The sequence below is a fragment of the Scardinius erythrophthalmus genome (assembly GCF_964197995.2).
Source record: "Scardinius erythrophthalmus genome assembly, chromosome: 9".
Taxonomy (NCBI): domain Eukaryota; kingdom Metazoa; phylum Chordata; class Actinopteri; order Cypriniformes; family Leuciscidae; genus Scardinius; species Scardinius erythrophthalmus.
Window position 1 is genome coordinate 13,631,039 of NC_138229.1, and position 14,719 is coordinate 13,645,757.

The 14,719-nt window shown below is 39.8% G+C and overlaps 1 protein-coding gene across 1 annotated transcript in view; it reads left to right on the forward strand.

Moving 5' to 3' along the window:
* The first annotated feature begins 4,683 nt into the window (after nucleotides 1-4,683).
* The window catches only part of skila (SKI-like proto-oncogene a), a 28,115-nt gene continuing 18,079 nt past the window's right edge, over nucleotides 4,684-14,719 (forward strand). Inside the window, exons 1-2 of the mRNA XM_081374034.1 lie at nucleotides 4,684-4,884; nucleotides 6,546-7,827. Coding sequence (XP_081230160.1) covers nucleotides 6,712-7,827 — 1,116 coding nt within the window. The 5' untranslated portion in view covers nucleotides 4,684-4,884; nucleotides 6,546-6,711. The remainder of the gene's footprint in view (nucleotides 4,885-6,545; nucleotides 7,828-14,719) is intronic.

Consider the following 14,719-nt stretch of genomic DNA (forward strand, 5'->3'; position numbering starts at 1 on the left):
CCCTCTAGATGTATGACCGTGTTTGATTAGTGGAGATACACTGGAAAAAAAGTGTTGGATTTCCTTGTAACTGTTTTCAGTTACACTATATTAGGTGTCTTTAACTACTGTACACTTAAATCAGAAAATAGTAATTGTTAGGTTCAATGTTGTGTTCAAAACACTTTTGCTGCTAGGTGGGATATGGGAATGGTTAGGGACAGGTTTGGTGGTATAGGTTTAAGGCTGGGTTAACAGTGTAATTATAGTGTAATTACATGCAGGTATGATTTTTTTAAATATAAGTCCAATGTAAAAAAAAAAAAAAAGTATAGGCTACACAATAAGTGCATTGTATCAAATGATTGTTAAATGTAGGACATAGACACAATATAAAATGAGAACTAGTACATTTTACAAAACTGCAAGTATTAATAAATTATTTTTTACAGTGTGATTATGAGATTTTTAGCTTTCATTGCACGCTTTGCATTGTATTGCATATTGCATGCGTGATTCCATTTTTGTTAAAAGCACCAACTCTGCTCCTTAAAATTCTTTGTATTTACTCAAAATACATCTGCCATTCTGAATCGGTTTTTAGGGAGGGAGCCAGGTGCGTTTCCTTTAGATCGTGTTTAAACAACAAGCCGAAACACCTTTTCAGAGCAGGTAGCACGAGTCCGCCTCGCTTGTAACAGTATAGCCTACGTTATAGTGATAAGCGTTTGTTTGTCTTGCTGTCTGATGATGCATTTCTATATAGATTTTCTCTGAAGCTACGTCCTCAGGGGGGTGCTTAGGGCTTAGTCCCATAGTCTGTAATGAAGACAGCTGTCTGACTAACTGTGTGGCCCGTCAGCGCTTAATCCATTTTCCTGGCATTCTTTATCCTTCATTCTCCTGCACGCAAACAGCATTATGTCAAGCTTTAAATGAACTATCAGCTATTGGAGAGTAATTACCCATATTAAGTTTAAATTACTCCTCACAATACCGGGATGATGTTATTACCCTCTGGAAAAAAAATCAATGCGCTAGCGTTTGGAGTTCAGGCACAGCACACTGTGTGTGTGTGTGTGTGTGGGCGCACCTGCTTTCATAATACATCTGCTGACCTTGCTATCTGCAGCGAATGGTGAAAACGCCGCTGAAATGGGCCTTGATCACTGGCGCATCAAACCGCATGCAGGCTGGTGACATTGATCTCATAAAATGTTTATTTTATACCCAACCAGCAAATCATGTTCACATTTAAAAATGTGCTGTTGAAAAACATTTGAAATAAAACGTTATTATTTAAAGGGGTGGTATAATGCCCTTTTCACAAGATGTAAAATAAGTCTTTGATGTCCCCAGAGTGTGTATGTGAACTTATGTGAAAATACCCCACAGATAATTTTATATAGCATGTTAAATTGTCAATTTTTGAGGGTGAGCAAAAACGCACCGTTTTGTGTCTGTTCCTTTAAATGCAAATGAGCTGCTGCACAGAGGGCGGAGCTTCAATAGCTTGCACTCACACAGACATGCACTGAAAACTTTTAGCCTTTTAAGTTCAAACCGGATTCAGACAATGATGGAGAGACTCAAGAAGAAGTGACAACATGTAGAATGCAACAGGACTTTGATGAATTTATGTAGCTTATGTGTAGTTATCTTCTAGTCATTGATTAGCATATTCTGTCTTGATAATCTATAAATCGTCTTCCGGGGGGCGGGGTTTATGTAAATTTTAGGGTTGGTGATGTCACTAACCCGGGAGAAATGTTGTGTAGTCCCTACCAGCCATTTGTTGTAGTCCTTAAAGCTATTTCTTTAAAATCAAATATCTTCCTTTGCTTTGAACTTTGAGCATTGTAACTTTGCAGATGTTGTTTATGCTCAAACAGCAATATTACACACTAACTAACTAAGTTAAAAAAGTGAAATCATAATCAACCACCCCTTTAAACACCAATGTGACAAACAGCTTTTAAAGAGCGTTATGTACATATAATAATGATAAAATAATTTGAAGGTTCTGTGGTTCTTGATGAGGTATTGTTGGCATTGCTGAAATTTCATGCCAGTTACCTAAATTAATATTATTATAAGAAAAGGTTACACTAAAAACTACTGCTAAACTTTTGGTGTTTTGCATTCTGGCAAATGAAAAAGAAAAAAACAAACAAAAAAAAAAAACACTTTTTAAGATTGTTAGATTTTCTAATGCAGGTGTCAATCTAACCCCTTGCTCTTTTGTGTGAGTATTCAGTCTAAACAAAAACACACCTCTAAGCACATCAAAACTATTCAAATCTTCACAACCCCGTCCTGCCTGAACATGACCTGGGTCAGTGTGGCGGAGAAGCCTTTAAAAGTGTTAATGCAGCTGGTGTTTGTGAATGCGCTTCTGAATTCAGGCCCTCATAGCTCTGCCTATCTCATTTAACATTTAAATGACACCTAACAAATGGCTCACACAGAGATGGATAGCGAAGCAGAGGTGATCCCAGCACCCCATTATGGGTTCATTGAAAAAAAAAGAAGCCCACTGGATAGTGCCCCGTGGACCAAGCAAAACTGCTGGATTGGCTCCAGGCCATTACTCAGCCACAGAAAATGTTCTAGTGCTATTACTTAATGTCCTTGGCAAAAGTCTCCACAACATTTGTACTAGCGTTACAGTTACTCAAACTAATGTCCATAACATGTCTGGCTGGTTTATAATTAGGTCAGTTCAAACATTATATCCGATAATGATAAAGATGAAAAATCTCTTGACGTATAACCTTCCCTCCACAGTATAATTTCATTTTAAGTGCCCTAGAGGTCAGGGTTATTATCGTTAACAAAAAAAAAATAATAATAATAATACAAATAAAAACTACAGTAAAAAACTAAACTATTAAAAGATTTATGTTAAAGCTGGAATAAAATAAAATATAAATATTAGATGAAAAACTTGAAATGTTGCCTTGGCAACTATAACTAAAAGAAGTTTACGTAAACTTACAAAATACATAAAAACTAAAACTGAACTATAACTGAAACTAAAATTAATAAATAAAACATAAATAGTAATATTACAAATATAATAAAAATGACAGAAGCACATACAAATAAATAAATAAAATTCAAATGAAAACTGAAAATAAATAAACAAGAACTAAAAAAAAAACCCCTGATAATTATGCATAACTAATAATTAAATAACTACAGACTAACTATTACAGAACGTTTTATACGTTTGCCAATTCATTGCTTGGGTGTATACAAAAAAGTGTGTTCGAAGGAATTTCATTCATAGAGAACATTTCAGATGAGTCATTATTTGTGAAACATTTACAGACATCTGCTCATGTAGCCTTTCAACATAAATCATGATCCTTCATAGTATAGGGAAGTGGCTGTAATGACATTTAAATTTCCATTTTCTTTCTGTCACCAAAGTGATTCAAAGGCAGCATGCAGTTGCCCCATTATATATATATAGCTAGAACGTCCCTAGATCCTGCTGACAATAAAACTCCCTTATTTCGAAACCTGGTTTAAAAAAAATTCCATTAATTTGTCACATGTAACACAAATGACCATAGACAAACTTTGAACGTGTAGCATTCTATACTTTTATACCCAGAGCTGGGAATGGGATTACTTACAAATTGTAGTGGGTTATTTGTTCCAAATTACATGACAAAAATTGTTAATGTAATCTAGATTACTAATTTTAGGTAATGTATTCTGATTACTTTTTGAATACTTTTTAGATTATATTTAACTTAACTTGTTTATCACATTGATTTGAATAGGATAATATTGTACCATATTGAAATAAAAATACAAAGAGAAAGACAATATATTCCATTCTTTGTTATCAACAACATGAAGTGCATTAAATATTACATTACATCAGGGCTTCCCAGATTGAGGTTTGTGATGGAACTGCAGAGATTCATGAAAAGCTATAAAGTAATTAAATCATACATTTTTTAATAAATAATCAAAATAATACATTATATATTTACTAAAAAATATATTTGTTTAACTGCATGCCATGTGACAATTAACCGACTTCAGAGAACTGTGAACTTAATACTATTAGCCTATTATTATTGAATTAATTTTATTATTGACCTCATTTATTAAATTAAAATCTAAGGGTTTACTTCAAAAAGCTTATAGGACAAAGAAGTTCAGCTGACAAAAACGTTAGGGAATCCCTGCATTGCATAATAGGGATGTGAATTTGTACATGTTTGAAAGACAAAAGTCTCCAGAGACATTAATACATGGATAAATGGCTCATTGAGTAATAATTCAAATAATAATGAATGTGTTTGTGCAGGAGTTGATTAGATATGCAATGTTAAGAAAACACTTCTTAAAAGTGAAATGATTATACGATTATAGTAAATGATGTACTAAATCCAGTAAACAAATGCTGTGTGGCTCTCTGGTTTCAGTGAGAAGCTCATGATAACTACTATAGACAGACTAGTCTGTGTGTGCAATTCCACAAGCCTGGAAGGACTTTTGAACGTATAGACCTTTATAGAAAAGATCATTTAAAATACAGCAAACACGAAGAATCAATGAATTATGAATCATGTCCTGCTGTTGTGGGAATAACATGTAGGCCAATCATCAATAGAAAAGTAAATGTAGTCAGTTACTACCCAGCAGCACTGCTTATAGGCTACCTAAAAATCTTGCAAGTCTGAACTTCACAAGACATTGAGGGAGAGCGGCAGACAGACAGTCACAGACACGCCCGCGCGACATCCGTTCTGCTAGTGCGCGCTCTCGCTCGCTGTGACGCTCGAGCGTCTGAAGGGTTTCAGTCTGTGCGCGTGTTGTTGACGGTCAGACAGACTAGAGGGAGAGAGAGAGAGACAGCGGACCCGGAGCGATCATCCTGAGGCAAGTCCCTTTGAAAGACGACAACGGGCTCACCTATATACTTTGTTAATTTATTAAATGGTCCAGAAGATTCTCTACATGTTTTGTATGGTTTTCAATGGTTATGTGATGTTTATTTCGGGCTCGGAACGGGATTTGTAGCGTTAGCTCTGTTAGCAGGTGCTAAAGGGTTTAAATGTTCTAGCCGCACTGCTAACGCTGTGTGAGCGAACAAGCTATTTTTTTTTTCCTGATGTAAAACCGGTTCAAGTGCTGTTACTGAGAGATGGTAATTTGGTTCAATTTAACGTGTGAATTTGTGAGATGTGTGTTTTGATGTGCCATTTAAAAGGGACGTATATTCAGTGCTCAACATGCTCATATTCACATTTAAGAGACGCATCGTCGTGCTGAAATGTAACGTTATTTGATTTAAATCCTTAACCTGATCAACATTGTATATAATATGTTTATTATTTAAAAACAGAAACGCATTTTGGGCGATCGCTATAACGTTATCTGGGAGGTCAGGTGTCAGTCTCAATGGCTTGGATTTACTGCCGTATAAAGTCATATAATGGGTTTAAAATCCGAGCTTTGGATGTCGTTTTGACATATTTGGTATTTGTTATATATGTGGTCAGTTTTTCTGTAGTCATGTTGAGGTTTTCCCGGTCGCGGGGTTGGTGAATGTCACACCGCGGGCGTTCAGCGCAGCTGTGCCCGGAGAAGGAGAGGGGAGAGGCGGATAGAGTCGAAGATAGAGCCGCGGTGTCCTTGCGGGAGTAAAAAGAGTGACACTTTCGTTCAGGGTTAAAAATAGACCGCTTTTTATCAGTGTTTCTGAAAATGTTTTATTTTTCGAGGAAACGAAACGACGTCTGCGGTCAGGGTCAATCCATCCGAGCTCTCACACAAATCTGGTAAAGCAAAACCAGGCTAAAATTATGTTTTATTTTGAGGAACTTGTATTTTTGCGCTTTGGCGCCGTGTTAAATTTGGACGCATGTCTGCGTCATTTTATGTTCATGAAACAAGGCGCATGTTGTGAATACGGAATTGAACCATTTTTTTCGTTCTGGTTTGAAGCCGAAACCTCTCTGACATGCTCTGAATTTGGGGTTGTGATCTCTCGTTTTGCTCGGAAATTCCGTTTCCGTCAATGTCAGTCGGGCTTTTGCTTCTGCGATCAAAATATTCAGTCAGTTTTTCCTCTATATTGATGTGTGTGTGATTTGATCTTTTCACATGTGGTGGTGTGCAGTTATTACATCTAGATAAGCTTATTTCAAGCCTGCTGTGGTTGGACAGGACTAAATGGCTGCTCACTGGTAGTTACGGTTGCTGTTGGTTATCTCTGTTAATCTGACGTTGTTAGTGCATTGATTCATTTAACGCGTTGACAGATTCGGCATGTTGTCAGTAGAGAAAAACAGCCCACTAAAACACCGAGAAACTAGCCTTAGATCGATCAGTCTCAAATTAGATTATCATGATGAGGTGAAAATGTTTCTGTCGTCTAGTTCAGCAATGGGCCGAACACTAAAACTGTTCTTGCCCTGAGAGCATATTCCTTTTAATGCGCATTTGTGTGGCGTCACACTCTGGTTTCGGTTTTTTAAAGCCATTTGGTGCTATAATTAGATATTCACAAGTCTTTATTCTTTTTGTTTCATTCACAGGAAGCACATCAAACCATTAATTCTGTCACAATCATGCGTGTAGCTGGACGTAAAAGGATTTGCAACCTTTAACACAGCGAGAAAAGAAGGACCAACTCAAAGGTGTCGTGTTTGAAGAACAGCCGAATATTCTCACCCAAGCAAGACCAATAATCTGTGTTCGGACATGGCCAGCCCTCAGACGAGCCTGAAAACCCCATTCAAAGACCTGACGTCATTCAAAGGCAACATGAAGCGGCTGTACAGGGAGCGACTGGAGGATGCACCCATTAAAAAGCGGGTAATGGCAGAGATGCACTTGAAACGGCGCAGCCTGGAGAGCGTCTCCAAACCCCCGAAGGTCAAGAAGGAGCGTGAGGACCATGCCAGCTCGGAAATGGACATTGAGGAAAGAGAATTCCACATCGTCGGGGCTTCCAAGGCTTTAGATCTTAGTGCTGGCCTCAAGCACACTCTGGCACAGTTCACGCTGAGCAGCCAGAGCTCCCTGGGAGGTCCTGCTGCCTTCTCAGCAAAATCGGCTCATGAGTGCGCCTCTCCTGCTGGCATGGCTCCCCTACCGTCTCCCCCAGTCCTTGGAGGCGGCCCGCTCTTGGTTCCCTGTGACAGCTCCACTGAGCTCACTCATTCTCTTCTCGAAGGAGAGTCCATCTCCTGCTTTGTTGTAGGGGGTGAAAAGCGGCTTTGTCTGCCCCAGGTACTCAATTCGGTGCTGCGAGACTTCTCTCTGCAACAGATCAACGCTGTCTGTGACGAACTTTATGTTTACTGTTCCCGATGCGACGCCGAGCAACTCCACATCCTTAAGGTGTTGGGCATCCTGCCTTTCAACGCACCTTCCTGTGGCCTGATCACCCTAACTGATGCCCAACGGCTCTGCAACGCCCTGCTCCGCCCGGGTGCCACCCTCTCGGCCGACCCCAACAGCAAACTGCCAGGCCAAGGCCTGCTGAAGGAGAGCGGGGCCAGTTTCCAGGTGGAACACCAGTGTCTGGGCAAGTGCCAAGGTCTGTTTGTGCCCCAGTTCTACGTCCAGCCGGACACTCCTTGCATTCAGTGCATGGAATGCCAGCTGCTGTTTTCCCCACAGAACTTTGTAATGCACTCGCACAAGTCCCCCGACAAGAGGACCTGCCACTGGGGCTTCGATTCGGCCAAGTGGCCTTGCTACCTACAGCTGGGCCGCAAGCACGAGGGCACGCCGGAGGAGCCCCAACTCAAACAGCTGCTGGATGAGATGAAGGAGAAGTTTCACTACCAGCTAAAAAGGCCTCTGGACAAAGTAAGTGTCTTTTCTTCCATGTTTGCTGGTTCACTAAGGTCAAGTTTTGCTTCAGGTTCACAAGTGGATTTGCACGTGTTTGACCAGATGGTAATGTGTGATAGTCTGCAGAGGAGAGACTGTTTGCTATTGTCTGGGCAAGGCTGTAGTTGTTTTGATAAACTAGTGTTGACCCAGTTTTATGAGGTGGCACAGGGCAGGTGACGCTCGGTGGGGACGTATGGCAGGAGGGAGGGAATTCCAGTTGGTCTGGCTGAACAGGAAGTACATTATCTACCTCCCAGGTCAGAAGAGGGTCATCTTTGGGTGGCGGATGGGGATAGCACAACCTTAAATTTTGCATTCATATAATATATATAAGGTGTTTTTACCTTAAATGTGAATGGTTTCCTGTCTCAGGTTTTAATTTTATTAATTAAAAAAAAAAAATTCTAAAATTAATTTAACTTAAATAAATGTAAAAATAATTACAATTTGAAATGCAACATTAACAAATTTCCATATTAGTTTTTTCAGATGTTTCTGTTTCAATTTAGTTTAGTTTTAGTATTTTAGTCCTGTCAAAGTAATGTACTAACTGGTGTCGTGAAAATCTTTAATTGTTAAATTTCTCAGCAGAGTCTAGAATGATTGCTGTCTAGTGGCATTATTTATTTTTTTATTTTAGTTTTTTCCAGTCATTTTAGCTTTAATTTTATTTCGGGCACAGGCATTTTTACCTTGAATGTGCTAGGCTTCTGGTGTGAGCTGCTTCCAGTTATTTTAGCTGTACTGTGTGAGAGTTTATTATATTGACTCTGCAAACTGGAACTTTAAAATTATTTTCATTTATTAATATCGTAATCTTAAACCAATTGGTTTGTAGGTCAGGTAATTTTACTGTTAAATGTAGGCTACTTTGTTATTCTTTTAATTATTTAGTTATTTCTGCTAATGAATCGGAAGTCTCGCACATTCACAGGAAATAGCTTACTTCCACGTCAAAAATAAGGTGGACAAAGTTGTATTTGTGACATCTGTAAAAACGTACTTGTTAAATAGGGAAAATGGGAGAGATGTCGTTGCACTGGGAAATGCCCGCATTGCATGATTGCATAATTTAAAGCCAGAACATTAGAGATTCTTCCACTTTCATGATGCAACCGTTGAAACAAAACTCAGCAAAGTGCACTAGAATCTATAGAAAAGTCAGCAGGGAAAAAAAAAAAGGTCTGGATTGTTTCACTCCCATTGACCAGCCATGTCTCATGACCCCCTTGACCAAGGACGCAAGCCAGAGCTTTTTTTGTTGTTAGTGCTCATGTTAGACAAAGATTGACCCCCTGGTTACTGTCAGAGGTTTTTTCAAATGCAAGTGGCAGCTGTTAATGGTTTAACAGTGCGGTAATGTTCCAGTAGACACAATTATTTTTAGTTTAATGCTGATGTGAGCAAATGATTGTTCTATCTAAGAGAGGAAGAACAGCCCCGGTTTCTCCTGTGTGCTTATGCAAGTGTGCCGGAAATACCGTCTGGTGTCTCGTCGTCTAGCACCCAAACCGCATTCCTCCTTCCGCCCCCCCTCCACACACTTCATATACTGAAACAGAGTCTGTCAGTCATACAGTCACATCTGCTACACAGACTGACCTCATCCTGACACACAAACAGCCAGTTACACTGTAACACTCAACTCACTTATGCTTAACGCACACTAATGAAATTGATTCACACACAAACGCTAAACTCCCCCAGGGATCGTCTCTGCTCCGCTCGGCTGAGGGTGAGATATCAAACTCCCAGAAATGCGAGTGAGTCACTGACACCTTCTCATTTCATGGCGAGCCGTTAACTGCCGAGCTCCCGACACGTCGCTGTCTGGCAGCGTCTTGCACCTGCCCTGACACTTTGCCTGATCCTTCTGTTTCTTCTTCTGTGAATTCTTTTTTTCTTAAATTTCCTGTTTCTCGATTAGTTTTATTTTAGGGATCTTTCAAGGGTTATTTTTAAATGATTTTAAAAAGTATTTTAAAAACTGTTTGATGCCATAGCCTCTATAAATGATGGTGTTGTTGATTTTATATTGTTTTAAGAAACTATTATACAAAAGTAAATAATTGGCACAATTTGTCTCACTTGTTTTCAATGGACCCCCTTGCAGCCCCCCAAGGGTCCTGTACCCCAGTTTGGAAACCCCTGCTCAAATCTGGTTTACACTCAGTGATCTTACCCCCACTCTCAAAGTGTTCATCTATAAGTAACAGTGTTATTTGAGTTATTTTCAGTTTTCATAAATTTAATTTTGTTATGGGCTTTTATGTTAAAAAAAAGAAGAATTTTTAGGTTTTTCCATCTAATTTTTATATTTTATTTTATTTCAGCTTTATTCCCATTACTGAAAACGTTTTGTAATAGTTTTAGTTAACATTTACAACACTGATTAGGATTAAAGGTGCTCTAAGCGATTTTGGCTGACGTCACTTCTTGTTGACGTTCGAAGTATTGTCAAACAAAACGGAGGCTATAGCTCGACCCTCCCTCCTCCTCATCCCGTCCCCTACCCCTCCCTTCCGTGCTTCCTGAATCAGGCTTTTCCAATGTAAATTCGGGACTTTGTGCGTTCCTCCTTCTTTTCCCTCTTCTTTGCTATTTGTTCATCGGAACGTCGTCTTTTTGGTCATGTGTCGGCCATATCAAAATTCAAGAGAATATACTTTTAACGTTAGTCGTTGGCTAGGACATCTCTCCTCTAGCTAACTTCCCTCTTCATGCTTCTCTCTCCTCCACTCCCCACACCCCCCTTTATATGTGCAAGCACACTAACCCCCCAACCCCCACTCCCAATTTGCTGGAACACTGTTTGTTATGTTTCGTGGTCCAGACTGGCCCAGTTTGTTTTTGTTGCTGTTTGTGGAGCCTAGGCTGTCTACAGAGACTGCGTTTTTTTTTTTTTTTTTACAGTGTGTTCAGGGGACAGGCAGCTAGCGGATAGTGAAGAGATGTTTTCTGTATGTTAAAAAAAATGTTTCAGCCTAAAAAACGTGTGAAGTCGCTTAGAGCACTTTTAAAATGGTGTCAAGAAAACAGGTGCTTACAATTTTGTGTTTAACAGCTTTTGAAGGGACTGTAAACAGACATATGTGCTTGCGTCAAAGGTCATTACTCAGACGTTGAGCTTACATGAGTTGTGCCAGTAAAGAGAAACAACACATGCGCAATCATCTGGTTGTGTCCAAATCAAGAAATAACTGTTAATTGTGTGTGTGTGTGTGTGTGTACGGGAAGCAGGGCAGACAGGCTCATCGGTTTACTGGGTGAAATGTTCACTCTAAACATCTGTGATGCTGGAGTGCCAGAACAAGTGACTCAGAGTTTCCACAGGTGGCTGTGTAGATGTTGGTGACAATCAGACCCTCACCGGCGCCAGACTTCTGCACACGGCACTTTAGCTAGTTCAGGAACCAGCCCTCTTCCCCTTCATCAAGGACAGTGTCACCCCCAGTCTGTGTGGTTATGGAGACACTGGCAGTGTTTCAAAACCTTGTCTGCCTAGACAGCATATAGGGTGTCTAAAGGTAGGCAGCTCACTGGGGTTGGAAACAGTCACTGGTTTAACATGCCTGTGATTCCTTAATAGTCTAGTAAAGGTTATTATAACTTTTAATGTAATTAATTAATCAAATTATTTTCCCAAGCATAAAAAAACCCCTACAAAACTGTAAATTTTCCCCTGCCAAAATAAACAATTAAAGTACACATAATAATAATTATAAAATTAATCAAATAATAAATAAACATCATAAATAAAATTTAATGAACAAGTAAAATCTAACATAAATATATACAAATTTACGAATAAATAGTTTATTTTAATTTATTTTATTTTCAATTTAGTTTCCACTCTATCAATTACTCTATATCATTGTTAGTTTTTCAAGTTGATTTAGTTTTTGGTTTGAATATTTTAGTGCAGTCAAAGTAATACACTGAGGCTTGGTTTCACAGACAGGGCTTAGATTAAGCCAAACATACCGCGTCATCTTTAAAGAACGAGGTGACATGTAAATGCGGAAAAACTGTTTCCATTGCAGTTTTGCACAATTTTTCTTTTTCAGATTGCCTGAAAAACCACCTCATGTGAACGTAAAAGCTTTTTTTGCGATAAATGGGAGTTTTTGCTAAATTGACGTCTTTCCATTGGGCGTATTTTCAATATGCAATTTCAATTTGCGTAATTCGAACAGTAATGGAAACGCGGCTGTGTAGTGGTCTAATAGTTAGCAGCATGTAGGCTATGCGTCACCAACACGCTTTTGCTGCTCATGTTGGCGACACAATGGAGACATTTAGGCCTGTGACCTTACCTGATCTGTTTCTCCCCATCATTTCCTATTTCATTTTGTTTACCTAATCATGCCATTTTGGTCTTTGTTTGTTTGTTTGTTTGTTTGTTTGTATGTATGATTGTATGTCAGTGATAGACAGGCCGCTGTGATGGTTTGAGGTTTGGTGTGTACCTTGTAGACGTGTCTGGCAGACAGATGGAGTCCTGTCGATCTCCCACTGAGGCCAAAACAGCGGCTGCGGTGCAGACACTAGACAGCTGCCCCTCTCTCTCTCTCTCTCTCTCTCTCTCTCTCTCTCTCTCTCTCTCTCTCTCTCTCTCTCTCTCTCTCTCTCTCTCTCTCTCTCTCTCTCTCTCTCTCTCTCTCGTTGTCTTTCTCTTTCGTTTACTCTCTTTTTGTCTTTCTGTCTTCCTTTTTGTAATTGTGAAATCAGTGACTTCACGCACCACAGGCAAGGATGCCAATTCTCCACCATTGTGCTCTCCTATTTCCACTTTCTGTTTTTCTTTCCTCTCTTTTAAAATCTATGAGAGAGAAGCTGTCATTTTCCTGTCTGAATATGTTTTCTTCTCTCATCTTTCACCTCGACCACATACCTCGTTTGTGACGTACCTTCCTTGTCAGACTTCTCTCTCTCTTTTTCCTCTCTGTCAGCCGCAGTCCTTCTTTTTGCTTTGCTGTTTCCATTTCGTCACGTGTCTATCATTTATACAGCAGTTAGTTCTGGTCCTCTCATTTGATTTGATAGGCTATTTGTTTTTTTAAAGCCTTAGAATCTTTTACTATTTGAATAACTCAGGCTGTCAACTTGTGTGTTGATTGGTGACATGCAACTGTTGACCCTGCTTTTGCTTAGTTTGCAACTTTGGCTAATTTTGGAGGACAATTTTAACCCTCATGTGAAACTCCTGATTGCACAGATGATTCCTATTGAAATGACTAGATTTCGCTCATGAAATTTTGCCAAGAAATGGTAAATGTGATTGCACCTTTAGGCTGATATTATGGAGGGCTTCACTGTGGATGGTTCTGTCTTATATTTTCTGCCTGTCATTTTCAGCAATCTGCAGAACACGATATTGTACCTCGGGAACTTTATCTTCATGTGGCCTGTGTTCGGTGAGAGATTGAAGGGTAATGAAAGGTTAGAGGTGGGAGAGGCTCAGGATTTTGTCTGTTTGATCGAGGATGTTGAGCTCAGGGTTTGCTCCAGTGTAAATATCAGAGACTCCAGTAGATGCAACTCGGCCCCTCAAAATAAGCAGCCGAATGACCTAATCAGTCTCTGTTTACATAAGGGGAGCGGAGGCCAGTGAGTGTGTGTTTATGGGAGTGAGGGAGAGAGTGATTGAGGAGGACTATTGATCTGGCTGAAGTGGATGAATTCAGTAGACACTAACTGTGTGTGTAGGAGAGAGACAGAGACAAGTTAAAGAAAAGTGAAACTGGTTTGCAAAGTGTCCTAACCAGGTCTAGTGTTTCTGTCTTGAATAAAAATGACAAAATCTTTGCTAATCAGAACTTATTTGATGTTTGAATAACATATGGCTATGTGAAGCAGGATTTTGGACCAATGAGATTTCACTGTAGGAGGGGCTTCACTTGCAGAAATGTAATATTCTGGTCAGGAATCAGGATACAATGTCAGACTAGTTGTGTAAAGAGTAGTCTGTTCGCACACCCACGTACACGAATGCCAAAACGCTAGTGCATACAAATGTGTACACTAATATGAAGAGACTTGCTGACAAATGCATATTTACTTAAATGGATGAACATAGAGAATGGACAGGTGTGCACATCCATTGCCCCCAAGCAGCTATATACCTGATGAGAGATGGGTAGATAAAGGAATGAATAATATTGTGGGAAATGAAAAAAAAAAATAGGAGAAAGAGATCAGGTTCAGCTCGGGACATGCTGGCAGTGGCTGGCTTCAGCAACCTTTACCCTTTACTTTTGCTCTACTCTTGGTGAAGCGTTCATTTCTCAATATCACCACAGTGCTTCGAAGCGGTCCATGTGCTCAGGCGCTCACACACTCCAAGCACCGTTCATTTATTTCCAACTGTTTGTCCTCATGCACAAACAAATCACTAACTAACCCTAAAGCCCCCAAAAAAGCACACACTCTGTGATTTGGCAATCTGTCCTATTTATATAAAGCCCAGAGTTCCTGTTGGCCGTTAAGACAACATACTCCTCCCTGTTGGCTCAACATTCGGATGCTGTGGGCAGATTGGGGGCCCTGCTCTTTGTGCTCAAGCTGGGAATATTGTTGTACCGGTCTTTCGCCAAGTCCCTGGAGATGAGCCAGCAGCCAGAACAGCCCCAGGACGGACTGCAGACCAAGGCTAACCCAAATTTGTCAAGACATGCTTGACTATTCAGCCAGGTGGTTCAACTGCCATGTTGAGCATTAGTTAGAGAAATCTCATGCGTGCAAAAGACAAGAGCTATGCTATCATATATTAATATGATAGTATTTTTTGTCATATTAGCACTTAGGCTATGGCAGCATTACATGTATTTTTCATTGATAGGGCATGGGGATGAGCTCATGAGAG